At 34.4% G+C, this 14,294-nt stretch overlaps 1 protein-coding gene across 1 annotated transcript; it reads right to left on the reverse strand.

Annotated features, from left to right (window-relative positions):
* Positions 1–10,725: 10,725 nt before the first annotated feature.
* Positions 10,726–13,992, reverse strand: LOC104216898 (jasmonate-induced oxygenase 3-like). Its single transcript, XM_009767035.2, has 3 exons — positions 13,403–13,992; positions 11,704–12,037; positions 10,726–11,208 (listed from the first exon to the last, which is right to left on the reverse strand). Exons 1-3 carry the CDS (start codon positions 13,903–13,905, stop codon positions 10,960–10,962), a joined length of 1,086 nt encoding a protein of 361 aa, XP_009765337.1. The 5' UTR covers positions 13,906–13,992; the 3' UTR covers positions 10,726–10,959.
* Positions 13,993–14,294: the final 302 nt, after the last annotated feature.

The following is a 14,294-nucleotide window of genomic DNA, read 5'->3' on the forward strand; positions in this document are numbered from 1 at the left end:
GACGCTATTGGGACAAAAATCAAGACACTTTTATTTTTATTTTTATTTTTTTATTTTATTTTATGTATTCAGAGCCGGTCGTCATGCAAATTCAAAACAAGTAAATGCACAGCGTTGAGTAAGATGCATCAGGATGGTCTTTTCTGTTTCAGGTTGCTATTTCTAGACGGACCCAACCCCTGTGTTGAGTCCCCTAAGTCAAAAATGCACATGATGCAGGTAAGCGTTCCTACTAGGGATCCGACATGTGGCTTTGTTATACTAGGTTCAGAACTTGGGTGTTTGTTCTAGACCTAGCTTACCCGAGCGGACAGCTCGAGCCGAGGGGGGCAGCGTACCGGGAATACAGAAGCTTCACCGGCTTAGCAACTTGTCCGAACCTCGTTCTAAATTGGGATTTGACACTATACAGAAAAGAAGTCGTACGAAGTACACCCTTCTTCATGATTCAGAAGACTCAGAGAGGATATGGGTTTCGGCACAGTTTATATACAGTTCACAAAATATCAAAGCGGTAAAAGCAGTTAGTTAGCATATTAAGCACAAATCATGTAACAAAATCAGATAAAGCTAAACATAACAATTATACTAAGCTCTATTTCTAACCCTAAACCCGTGGTTCGGGGTCACGTCCCCAGCAGAATCGCCAGAGCTATCACACCTCCTTTTTCTGCCCCCGCGAGGGTACAAGGAGTTTTTTTCAATTAAAGGACAATCGAAACGGGATTTGTTTGTTTATTTCAGAGTTGCCACTTGGGAGATTTAGGGTGTACCAAGTAACCAATTTAATCCCAAATCGAGGAAAAGAATGACTCCACATTACAGTCTGCGAACCAGAAATCCGGATAAGGAATTCTGTTAACCCGGGAGAAGGTGTTAGGCATTCCCGAGTTCTGTGGTTCTAGCACGGTCGCTCAACTGTCATATTCGGCTTATTTATCTGATTTTAATACAATTATGAACCGGTGTGCCAATTTTAACTTTTACCACTTTATTATTATTATTTTCAAAAGAATGTGAACATCGCTTAAAACACGTCTTTGGACTGCATCGCATGAAATGCACCCACAATCCGGAACACATTTTATTTGATGTTTTGGGATTTGTATTTAGGTCGCATGAAATGCACACCCAAGCTTAAGAAAGTAAACTATTAAACACGCGCCTAAAGAGACTATCGCGTTATTATTTTGGGAAGGCCGTGAAATTTGCTAAATGGCCTGTCCCGAAAACTAAGTATTTTAATATATACATTTAACGGGGGCCCGCAGCTTGTGCGTTTTATTTGGCGAGGCTTATCTCATTTTTATTTTAAAAGGATATCCTAAAGCGACTACATTCTTCTATTTTTTTCGTCTCTAAAATGAAAGAGGAAAAATGATCCTAATCTCATTACATACTTGAAATTGTTATAGTCTATCTCCGAACAAAATTTATAAAATCCGAATGCGAGGACGCGTATAGGTCATCCGTTTGCCAAATCATGGGCCTGGGTCCAATGCATATGGTATTACACTGGACCTGGGCCATCTTCATTTCGATGTGGGCCTAATTAATTGTTTCTACACCTATTCGTGAGTTTGCAAAGCTGAAAGATAAACTGATACTATTTCAATTAACAGTTTGTAGTAAATTCTAAAGTAAGCGATCTGTTGGCATGAAAGAACTTAAAGATCTAGTTTTAATCCTAATTCAAACCATTTGTGTACTGAAATTAGACTGTCATGACAATTAGAAGTATATTGGCCTAATTCTAGTTTGACATGCATCTTTACAAACAAACTGAAATAAGCAGGGTGCTCTTTAGCATCCTATCCTTCTTTTAACTAAGAGCCTACATAGGGAGCTCATAAACTAAATGACTGCGTATGTGAAAACTGTCCAGTTATACAGCTCCTTGGCAGGAGTCTACATATCAGTGATACATAAAATGGCTTTAGTACAATCAGTAAAGAAAACTAAATTCAGTTTATAACTTCAACTTCTTCATGTGTATATTCATGCTTCAAATGTCAACTTCAACATGGAATTACATCAACTTAGTATGTGTACCTAGATTTAGACAACAAGAACCAGAAGAAGAAAAGAATATCAGCAGCAAGCAGCCAGGCAGTAATAACAACAGCAACAAACGAACGGACAGCAGTAACACAGCAGCAGCCACAAATAGCCCAACAGTAGATTAGAAACCAACAGTAGCTTCAGAAATGCACTAGAAAAATCCCGGAATGCAACCCAAAATGCCCAACAACAATATAAACCACCACAATATGACCAAAACTTGAGTTTGCAACAAAAGATGGACCAACAGACTTTCAGAAAATTTCCACAACTCTCAATGTAACAGTAACAGAGGTGAATACTGATTTCAACAGTAAAAGTAAAGCAGATTCTTCTTCTTTAAATCTCTCTTTCTGGTATTTTAGGATCAGAAAAACCAACCTATGCTCTCAAAACTAAACTGCCCTCTCCAAGTTGGAAGATTGGCCTTGTTTTTGCTCTTTTTTTTCTCCGGACACTTAATAATCTTTTCCCTTTTCTTGTTCTAAATGAACCTATTTATAGGCAGAAATGGCACGCCCCAGGCTGCCTTGATTCTTTCAGCCTTTTCCTGCCCATACCCCTTAGTTTCCCATGCCCAAATGTCTTTTCTTGATGCCAGTGATATTGTTCCCCATGCTTGTCCTTTTATTTTATTCAAGAGGTATGGGTGATTAAAGTATTATTAGTCAGCCCCCCATGCTCCACTGTTTGGTTCCCCATTAACAACTAAACTAAGGTTAGTTATTAAAAACTGGGCAGACTTGAGCTCAGGGCCTGTTGAGACCCTTTTAGACTTACCAAACTTACCCTTTTAATCCACTATTATCATGCAAACACACATTATCAGAATCCTAATAAAGCAGAAGACAGAAGAGAATACCTTAATGCCCGTAGGACAACAAATGACCCAGGATCGAACCGGACCCGACCTTTTTGAGGTCGAATGGACTTTAATCGAAGTGTTCTCGACTGAGAACACCTCGATTAAGGTCTATTAGACCTCAACCTGTTGTTGATTTGGACGGACCCCCATGGATTCGATTTTTTGGGTTCTTGAGCTCAGATTTGTGGTTCGAAGAGTTCTACCTAGATTCGAACGAAACCAACGTTGATTAGGGTATGAGGGATGTCAGGGGAGTGGCTGGTGTGAATTTGGGACTCATTAGGTGGTTTAGGGTTTTGGCTCGAATCTTTGATCGAAGATTCGAGAACCCTGGAGATGATTCGAAGTTAAGTGACCGAGGATTCGTGTTCAGGGTGGTTTGTAGGTTCAGTGGTGTAGCTATGGTGACTGGTGGCGTTGTTGCCGCCGGGTTTACGTTGAAGGGGAGCTATGGCGGCTGCTAGGGTTTGGGGGTGTTTTGGGATCGTCTCTGAGAGAGACGATGAAACCAGGGGGGTTTGGATAGGGGGCGGGGTAACATGGTTGGGCTTATATACGACTTAGGGGTTTAGATCCTGGCCGTTGGATCTGGTGAGATCGATGGCCAGGATCTATTCACTGAAAGGGGATGACATCGTTTGGGCGTAGTGGTGGGTGAGACCGGATATGGGAATGGATCGGGTCAGGTCAACGGGTCTAGGGGATGTGATCCTGGCCGTTGATCCATTTGAGATCAACGACCCTGCTCAACTGGGACAGAAACGATGTCGCTCGGGCACCTCTGAGAAGACGGACCAATTTAACTCATTGGGACAGCTCGTTTGGGCCTATTTTTATTTTAATTTTTTGGCCCAAACCGAGTATTCTTACTATTTTCAACTCTTTTTCTTTTCTACTTTAATTAACAATCAACAAAATTCTAAAATAATTTTTGTAAAACCAAAATTAACCTACAACAATGTTAAACCTTAACAACAATTAACACACAAGGTCCGATATTTAATTAAAATTAAAATTACACCACGACACACATAAATGACAAAACACAACAAAAATGCATATTTTTGTGATTTTCTTTCTTTTAAAATAAAACAGGTTTTAATTGACTCCACAATGCACAATTAAATCTTGAATGCGCATGCAACATGTATTTATACATACATACATACATACATACATACATACATATATATATATATATATGTATTTATACATATATATATTTATATCAATCACAACAACGGCAAGCATTTACGGACCAAATAATTACCAAAATGTCACGTAAATTCTAAAAATCGTACACAGATGGATTTTGTTTTATTTTTTGATTTCTTTTGGAGCAATTTCCGTGAAGCAAAAATCACGTGCTCACAGGAAGCACCAGATGCATTCAATTCGTACTTCATTAGAAGATGAATAGCTTGGTTTTACATACATATTTTGGGAATTGACAGGAAATAACCAAAACATGTCTTCTTGAAAAGCTGTAAACCATTTGGGGACAATAATTCTTTAATTTGACTAGGAACACTGGGTCGGATAATGTGTGAAACCTAAGGACCCCATAATCAATATTATGAGGTGCAGAAAATATGTCGATTCTGCAGAAAAAATAATTAATCTCCTTTTAATACACAACTCCAATCTAAAATATACCATATCTACAATTTTCATACAATATATCTATAATATATCTACAATTACATAATACAGTTAAAAACAAAAAGAACAACACTATAATTTTTTAACAATATATCTACAAATTTAAACAGTTTCAGAAAACTACAACTACTCTTCACAATGTAGACAAATAATCTACAAACCACAGAAAACAGAGATTATGGAGCCTTTTAAGAATTAAAACAAACAAAAAAACTATTGTTGAAATTACTAAATTCTTACCTTCACCAATGAATGTTGTTGAACATTTTTAGGAGATTTTACAGTAGGAGCTTTTTTTGGAGCTTTTACTGTAGGAGACACTTTAACTTTCTTTGCAGGTTTAATGGCAGCTTCATCTTCTACAAAATCATCATCAAAATCTATCACTTTGCCTTTCCTTTTAGCTGAATTGATTTGCCTCGAAGATTCACCAGCATCAAAATCATGTTTTTTTTAGTTCTAGCTTCTGCCCTAGCTTGACGAGGGGAAAGCCTATGCTTCTTCTCTTCATTTGCATGAACAGATTTTTCATGATTTTTCGATGAATGTGGTGATAAAACACCCAAATCGAAAGAAGGAACATCTGATTCTTTAACTTTTTTAGGGCTTTTTTTGGAAGCTTTGTTCTTTTTCATCGAAAATCTTTGAAGCTGGTCGTTAATGGGTGAATAAACTTTGAAGAATAGTTGAAATTTTGACTGATTTTAGAAGAAAGACCTTGAGAATAGACGTTAATGGAGGTCTTCCAGATTTTCGCTGGTTTTAGAAGAGGAAAACGTGGGTGATTGAAGAGGAAATCGTAGGGTGTGGTTTGATACATGAGTGAGGTGGTGAGATTTGGAGAGAGAAACTTGGATGAGTGAGAATATACGGTTGAGTAAAATTAGGAAACTAATTAATACCATTATAATCCTAAAATGATACATAAATGATAATTAGGTATATGGAAGGTAATTATATTAAAAGTTAAGCATGAAGGGTAATATAGTTTACTATATGGGTAATATAGTTTTCCTAGTAACACTTACTACTATATATATATATATATATGTGTGTGTGTGTGTATGTATGTATATATTACCTACTCCATATTAAAACGACAGCGTCTACAATATGAAGAAAAAAGTATCAGTCTTATTACAACTACAACGATATATACTCTACATTCAAAATTATATAGCAACAAAATTAATAGTAAAAGAACATAAATGAAAATACGGTCTTGTCATTAACACTTGAATCAATCATCATAACTATTCTTTTAAGATTTAACATTTTACTTTTCGGAATGTGTTATACTATTTGGAATTTTAGAGGAACCTAATAAACACTAACATGAGATATTAAAATTACTAACAATTAAACAGTTATTGTTGATGGTAAAAGTTTGAATAAATATATATATAGGGAAAATAGTTGCTTAATTGCATTTAGAGATTTTAGTTTAAATGCAAAAATGAGAAAAAAAAATAAAAAAGGAGGAAAAAGAAAAAGATAAAGAGGTATTCTAGTTTAACTTAATGTCACTTATAGGAGGTTTTCAGTCCTCCCTTCTGCTTTACATATATCATTTGAATGTTTCCTCAAACGGATAATAGTATAAGGAATTAGAAAAAGGGAGATGATCATAACATGATTGCACAAACATTCAACTTAATATATACTTTTAAAAGAAAAAAGTTGCAACAAATTAATAAGTTCCTTAACTGCTGTATAAAAGATTATTATACTGAAGTGATGGGGTTCAGTTCGAAAACTATTCCAGAGAAATGCATCTATCACTTTAAAAAATGCATTTAGAAGACACTTCTCTGCTGAATGTGAGCTAATAATTAAATTATTTTCCTCAACGGGCCTGGGTCGCCCGCCCGACACAATCTCAAAATTATATTTTGTTAATTTTTGCCATGGTTCGCTTAGCATGCACATCAAGATTTTTAAGGTCCGTAACATGGGCATGCATACCAAATCTGGAACTATCTTCAAGAGATGAGACTATATATAGATCCTTACTACTTCAATAACAATTCAGATCGAGTCAAAATAATGGCATGGAAAAATACAAATCATCAACGTAAGTATACATAGGATATGAGGATGACGTTCAGTATTCAAAGGGAATACTCCCATTGAGGTTTTCCTGACGGATATATATTAGATTTGTTTTGTGCAATTCTTATATATTAAGAAGGGATAGTGGTCTCTAGAGTATTTCATGTCTAGAGCAAAAAAGAAGATTGTAAATATATATAGTTTCTTATTACCTTTAACATTCTCGGAAAGCTGACATAGATAACTGCCGGTTGCAGCAATAGAAATGTGAAGTCATAGAGAGGATCTAATGCTTTTAAACTAAAAGCTTGCTGAAATCTGGATGGCGATATGCAACCGTCGCGAAGGTACCGGCGAGACTTTTAGGCTTTGAAACGGTAGACGTTTGGCTTTTTAACATTAATTAATTGAATTAAATGAAAACATGAAGGGCACAATGAAAAAAGTGAATGAAGAAAAGGGATGAAAAGGCAAAAATTTGAGAAAAAAGATAAATAGAAATCCCTGCACATGATAGGTGCCACGTCAGACATCTATTGTCATGTTTTATATAATATATATATATATAAAGCTGGGAATTGACTTGGTGACGTGGCAGTCCTCTAAAGACATCATTCTTATTTATCTTTTTTCTCAAATTTTTCCTTACTTCATGTCTAAAAAACGGGTAGAAAACTCAAAATATTGTGTTTGTGTCATTCCTCATTATTAGTATTTACTTTCACCTTTCTTGAAACGTTTCAAAAAAACGGTTTCAAAATACAGCAACGTAACGGTTGCAAATTAAAATTGTAATGGTTAAGATGCTTTTATCTTTTAATTATGAGAAGTGGAAGAGGGATTCATGGGTTATAGGTCTGCAGCCAACAACTCTTTCATAATTTTTTCCTTGATCGTTTTCTGTTGGAAGTTAATGAAATAGAGCCCGTTTGACTTAGCTGATTTAGAGTAGCTGATAAGCATTAAGTGCTGAAAAACACTTTTAAGTGCTGAAGCTGATTTAAAAAATAAGCAATTACGTGTTTGGATAAAAGTACTGAAATTAATAATAAGCAGCTGAAGAACTGGGTATACGAAGAGTTTTGTTTTAAAAAGAAGTATTTTAGGGATATAATAGTAAATATTTTGGTAAAACCTAAAGTGCTTATAAGCTGAAATTTGATAAGTTGGGGGAGACCAACTTATGGCTTTTGGCTTGTAAGCATTTAAATTATAAGCACTTTTAATTTTACCAAACGCGTAGATAAGCCAAAAAATGCTTATAATCCAGTTTGACCACTTATAAGCTTAGCCAAACACCCTCATAAATCGAATGATGGGTTTAGATGCACTGTTATATCTCATTTTGAGTTTGTTTGGGTTGACTTCCAAATGACTATTGCATCATAGATAATATCATGAGAGCTCTACAAAAGGTTTGAATACAAATGATGTTGTTTACATATAATTTTCTCACTTCCCTTACATATTCACATTTATCGTATTTCACAGTAAATTTTCATGTTTGTAAATGTAGATGGAATAAATCCAATAGTGCAATTTCCGAGCGTACATTGACGCAATTGGAGAAATTTTGATGCTTCATAACTATTAAACAAACTCTTTATTTGATCTCTGTTAGATGCCAAGAGGGTTTGATATATATGGTGCTTTTCACTTTTTACGGATCACTTCATATTTCCTACTTATATTCTTTTGTTACTCTTAGAAGCAAAATATATGTAAATCTTGAGAACTTTCAGCGGAGCTTCTTAGGAGAGAAAGAGATGCCGAAATATTCCAAGAGTTTGAAACTGACCTTTCACAAATTAAATGCGGTCTTTTAGCGACTTAATTGGTAACTGTGATACATTTTCATGTTCTCATTAACAAACTGCTTTTATTTTTAATATTTTTTTTATTCTTTACATATATGCACCAATACACACAATGATATACTAAAATCGTGATGTTTCTTTTCAAGTTTATTTAGGCAACTGTCATGCTTGGAGGAAGTTGAAAGTTGTATTATCACTTATTACACGCTCGGAGTAGTGAGACAAAAAGACCCTACCACTCCTTCCTTTGTGCATGTAGGTTGGTTTAGTTTTGAGATGGATGAAGATTATATTGACTTTTCAATACGATGATAGTAATATTCTGTTCTATTCATTTATCACATGTTTTTTCTTCATGATGCTCCTTATGAGATTTCCTTATTCTTATACACCAAATTTCTTACGGGCTAAGTGATCATCAGAGGCATCTTGATATTGCTTTGTAATTTAGTCTATCCTTTGATATTTCTAACCATAATATAAAATAATTTGCATCAATACTCGATAACTATTGATATTGTAGTTCTTTGTCGAACAATAATTAATTCATATGACTGCTAGAGGCGTTCGCGGAAAAATAATTGAAGAAATATTCCGATGGAACTGTCAGAGTTGAGAGAAAGTAAAGTGTAAGATGATAATGCTGATCTGAAATAGAAAAAGAAGACAAAGAAGGGCTTTATTCATTAATGTTTAATTCAGCTTTTGGTACAAAGGTCTAATATATAGATAAAGTAGAGAAGCATGAAGTTGAGGTGTCAATGATTTATTTTAGCAAGATCCCATTTTTGGAATTATACCGGATTTATTATTGTTTATTGTTGTTGCTGCTGTTGTTTAATTGGTTTGCTAAACTAAACTAATGGCTTTTATAGATTGTCAAAGTGTTTAGCAACATAAATACGATTACTCTCTGTTTCTGATAAAACTTATAGCTTGATTGCTATGCTTTTTCCTGCAGTAAGAAATACGAATAATAAGGAACGACATAAATATATTATTTATTATTTTCTACAAATTTTTTTACATGAAATAAGAAAAAAATTAAGAAAACAGAAAAATAAGAATGATGGCTTGTCACATCACCTGGCCAATTCTCAGCTTTATATCATATATAAAATTCTTAACATTACTTTATTGATGATCAATTTTATAAGATTTTCCAGTAATAATTTATAAAAACCAAGGAGACAAGTAAGATAATGGCGCTTAAAAACAAAAAAGCAATGGGTGAGTTCAACAAAAAAAATTCACCTAAAGTTTTGATGGAATTGAAATGAGGTACTTTAATATTCTACTTTCCTCTTTAAGTAAAACTTTAGAGCATTATTGTCCATGTATCTTCTTCTTTTTTTTAGGGTCTACTAAAGAATAGCGTGAAAAAAGTTATAATAGGTAGAGATGAATTTTATAAGATGATGCATCATTTCTAGGATGTTCGTCTATTTTTTGGAGGATTTTTTTTTTATATTACAACGGTGAATTTAGTTTGCACTGATCGATAAGGAGAAGGGAGAAGAATATTGAAAACACAGAAAAAGAAAAAGGAAGGAAATGAAGAACCAAAAATAATACTTATTAGTACAAGGAGCAAGAACTATCAGAAACTACACACGATAGTATCTGCTTCATATCTCAACCACCATTTGGACACATGTGTTACTCTAATAGCGCTTGGGCATCTTTGTGAACTATTTTTTTCGAGAATATTTACTTAGAATTAATCTAAGTAGGCGGTCACCCAACGCTTAAACCAAAAAATAAAATTATTATTATGTATAAAATATATAAAATTTATGTATAATCAGTGTATAGTTTATATTTATCATCTAAAAAATAAATATGAATCCGACCGAATTTGTGTAAATATCCCAAATTTGTAAGAACAACGAGTAAGAACTATTTTTTGATTTAATATGCGCTAATTCCTTTCACAACCTATTTTTAGATTTTCTTAACCATCTGAATATTAGAAAAAGATTATTTCATAAATATAATGAGATTTTCTATAATCGCGCGAAGCGCGGCAAGTTCACTAGTTATATTATATAGATGTAACGTTTTGAATTATAGCATCTACAACAGAAAAAATAAACCCCAAAAAATAATTATAGCAATAGAGAGAGCGAATTTTGCAAGAGGTGCTAATTTCTACAGTACTTAATATCAATAAAGAACATAAAAACTTATCTCTGAACATACAAGAAATGAAAATGCTGACAGAGGAAATCCAACAAATACATATGATACATTTAAAAATATATGCATCTTACTTACCAAAAAAAGAAAACAAAAGAGAATAGAATCCCTAATCCCTTAGCTTTAAAAAGCTGAATTTTGCAGATGCATGTGAGAATAATGAGTCTATCTCATATTCTTTTTTTTTTTTCCTTTTTCAAGAAAGTAAAACCATGCTAGTAATTAGGAGCTTCCTTTGTACACTTAAGATGAACATACTATAGCATAATATAAAAAACATTTCAAACAGGAAAAATAAATAAATTATCTAGGGGACTTAAGTGATTCAATTTGAGATTTGCCACGAGGACCCTTAGTTCTGATGAAAGCTCTATACTCATTGAATGTCATTGAAGAATATAAGGCAGGATAATCCTTTGTCACAAGCTCATCTGCAGGTTTAATGAGTTTCTCACCCCCTGGATTATAGAAGAATGCTAAGGACACTCTCTCTTTGTCTGAATTAACAATCACCCTGTGCTCCACGCTTTTGTATATTGCATTACTTAACACCTGTAGGCATTTTTGTGATGAAAGTTATGTACAAATAAAACATGTACGACTATATATATACACCAAAACGTAGCAAAATATAGATGATCTTTAATTTTTAGTTCTTAATCTCAAAGTGTTGTTAGCCTATTATATACAATTCATTACTATAAATTTTCTAGGAAAAGAAAAATGAAACTACTCATTTTTCTCACTAGAAAAGGGAAGCTCGATGCACTAAGCTTTTGCTATGCGTGGGGTCCGGGAAAGACCTGTATTTCTGCAAGAGGCTGTTTCCACGGCTCAAACTTATTACCTTCTGATCATATGAAAGCAAAAAAAAATATACATATATATACAATTGATACTATGTTAATATGACACATTTTTCTTTTTTCATCGGTTTAAAAAGGAATGACAACTTTTTAAATTTGAAAACTGTACAATTTTTCTTTGTGCCTCATCAACAACGTCATATAAAAAGAAACAAGAGAGCAATAGAAGTAAATGAGTTACCTGAATTTGATCTCCAATATTGACAATGAAGGCATTTGGAATTGGTTTAACAGTTAGCCAGTTATTGCCGCGACGGATTTGGAGGCCGGCGATATCGGCGTCAGGGAGGAGAAGGGTGATGCCACCAGGGTCAGAGTGGGGAGAGAGGCCAAGTGTAAGGTCTGGCTGTGGACATTTTGGGTAAAAATTCGCTCTTAAGCATGCACTAGTTTCACAATCTCCTCCAAAGCTTTGGTGTAGATAATCCTCATTTAATCCAAGGTTTATCGATAAAATCTTAGTTAATCTTCGACATAGTTTCACCAACTCTTGCCCATATTCCGCGGCCAATTTCCTGAGAAATCATAAAAAATACTCCTTTCATTTCAATTTATGTAAACATATTTCTTTTTTAGTCAATGCCAAAAAGAATGACATCTTTCTTTATTTGAAAACAATTCAACTTTATAGCCCACAAAGCATGTACCCCATTTTACATCACAAGTTTAAAAACCTTTTCTCTTTTCTTAAACGCCATTCCCAGTTAAATGAGTTCACATAAATCGGAAATAAGGGAGTATAAATAGAAGGGAAAAAAGAGAGAAAAGAAATGATATTTCTAGAAATGTATATTTCCACGTTTAACGTGATTCATAGAAGAAAGCCCTATATATAGAAAGATGACAGAAGTCAACTTTGGCGCATAACGATCTTGAAAAAGTTGACAAAGGCTGAACCTTATGTCCATATATGTAATGTCATTACTGCTCTGGCATGAGTTGCTATAGTAAGTTGCTTGAATAATGACTGTGGATCCCAAACTTTTAAATTGTTTAAAAAGAATCAAACTTTAATTCATTACAAGAAGAAACTAGCTGTAGTAGGTTAGTTATCCTTGCCTTCTTATTATTGGAAGGTCATGTTTGTATATTTGAGTCAAATAGTAACCATATAATATATGAACACCTTTTTTTTTTACCGGTGAATATGGGGCGAAGCCATCTTTTACTAAGAGTGGTCAGTTGACCACCATTCGTCAAAATATTACACTGTGTATGTAAGTAAAATATTAGATTTTAGATGTATTAACATATATTAAACATTCTTTACTGAGAATTTTTTTTTCAAGTCAGAATACTCTTGGGGAAATTTCTGGCTTCGCCAATGCTGCGAACCGTGGATAGCAATTGTTGGAGAAAACAAAGAAAATGTCAATTATGGAGGAGAGGCAGAGAAAACAGATGTAACAGTTTTTATAGAGAGACATCTAACTATCGGACTGAAATATGGAGAATTAAAGAGGCATCTGACTAAAAAAATGGAGAAGGTGAGAGATAAAAATTGTCCATATTTTTGCAACGTGATTGCATAATTATTTTTAAAAATTGCAAAAATAGGGAGAATAGTTACAACCGATTACACCATAGAATATACAAGTAATATAATACTCTCTCTATATCTGTATATGTATAGTAGGTGGTAAGGTAGGACAGCAAATTAAGGGCGACTTTAAGTTATTATATATACAGTCGGTGTAGAAAAGGTTTTACACTATCCGAGTCGCCCAAAAAATATTTAGATGTAGTCTCCTTATATGTGAGATTTGTAATATTAGAAAAAAAGATATATTATCTGCTACAATAAGTAAAAATGACCTAATGATATAAAAATTTCTTACACCAGCTAGCGGGTTAGTATGATCTCAAGAGTAAGGGTTTACCTGCATGAAACTGGAAGAGAAGGCCATTTATTCTCGTCCCTCAACGCTTCAGGAAGATAATGAAGGAAGAAATAATCACACCAATCCAATTTGGCACCTACCTCCATCCCAATACGGCTACCGTACCCTTCATATGTTACAGGAGAATTCGCAAATTTTTGCTTCTCTTCTAACGGAAGGTGGAAAAACTCGCGCCAAGCAGCGCGAGTATTTTCCATCAGTTCGTGGTTAACCCCGTGGTTAACCAGCTGAAAGAAACCCCACTCACGACAAGCGTGTGAAATGAGGTCAAGTGTTTCCTGACGGACAAAGTCGTTCGAAGAATTAAGGTTTTCGAGGTTTATCAACGGAACGTTAACGGAGATTGACTCCGTTAACTCCGTGATATATGGCCTGTCCGAAGGTGGCTTCACGAAACGATCGGGGATATTTCGGATGCCACTTTCGGACAGTGATTGAACTCGGACAATTGGCTCAGGCCATTTTTGTAAGCAACTCATCATTTAGTACTGTAACTGATGCTATAGAAGAAATAATGGATATTTTATGTTTATTGAAGGATGAGGATAATGGGATGATATTGAGACGACATATTTATATGCAAAAAAGGAAGAGCAAATTAAAGAGTTCATTTCCGGCGCCGTGACAAAGTTGCTTTGCTCTCTGTCACTCGGTCCCTCATATATAGTGTCTATACTATGGGTACCGTAACGGATTGCAGGTATTAAGATGACAGGATAGACTCCAAAATGCAATGTCACTCTCAGTTTCAGGGGCCGAGCTCGAGGAGTCCGAATAAGAGTTCAGCCGAACCTAATAGCTTTGCTTAAATATAAGCAAATTTTATATTTAGAATTCAGTTATTAGTATTTGAATTCGATGTCCTAAAATC

The sequence above is a fragment of the Nicotiana sylvestris genome, chromosome 12 (assembly GCF_000393655.2).
Source record: "Nicotiana sylvestris chromosome 12, ASM39365v2, whole genome shotgun sequence".
Classification (NCBI taxonomy): domain Eukaryota; kingdom Viridiplantae; phylum Streptophyta; class Magnoliopsida; order Solanales; family Solanaceae; genus Nicotiana; species Nicotiana sylvestris.

Bases quoted from the DNA above. Each gene is read 5' to 3' on its own strand.
- LOC104216898 (XM_009767035.2), bottom strand. From the start codon at position 13,905: ATGATGAGTTGCTTACAAAAATGGCCTGAGCCAATTGTCCGAGTTCAA. The intron at 12,038-13,402 runs GTAAACCCTTAC...ATGATTTCTCAG, and splicing joins TCTCTTCCAGTTTCATGCAG to GAAATTGGCCGCGGAATATG. The intron at 11,209-11,703 runs GTAACTCATTTA...AAATGCCTACAG, and splicing joins ATATTGGAGATCAAATTCAG to GTGTTAAGTAATGCAATATA.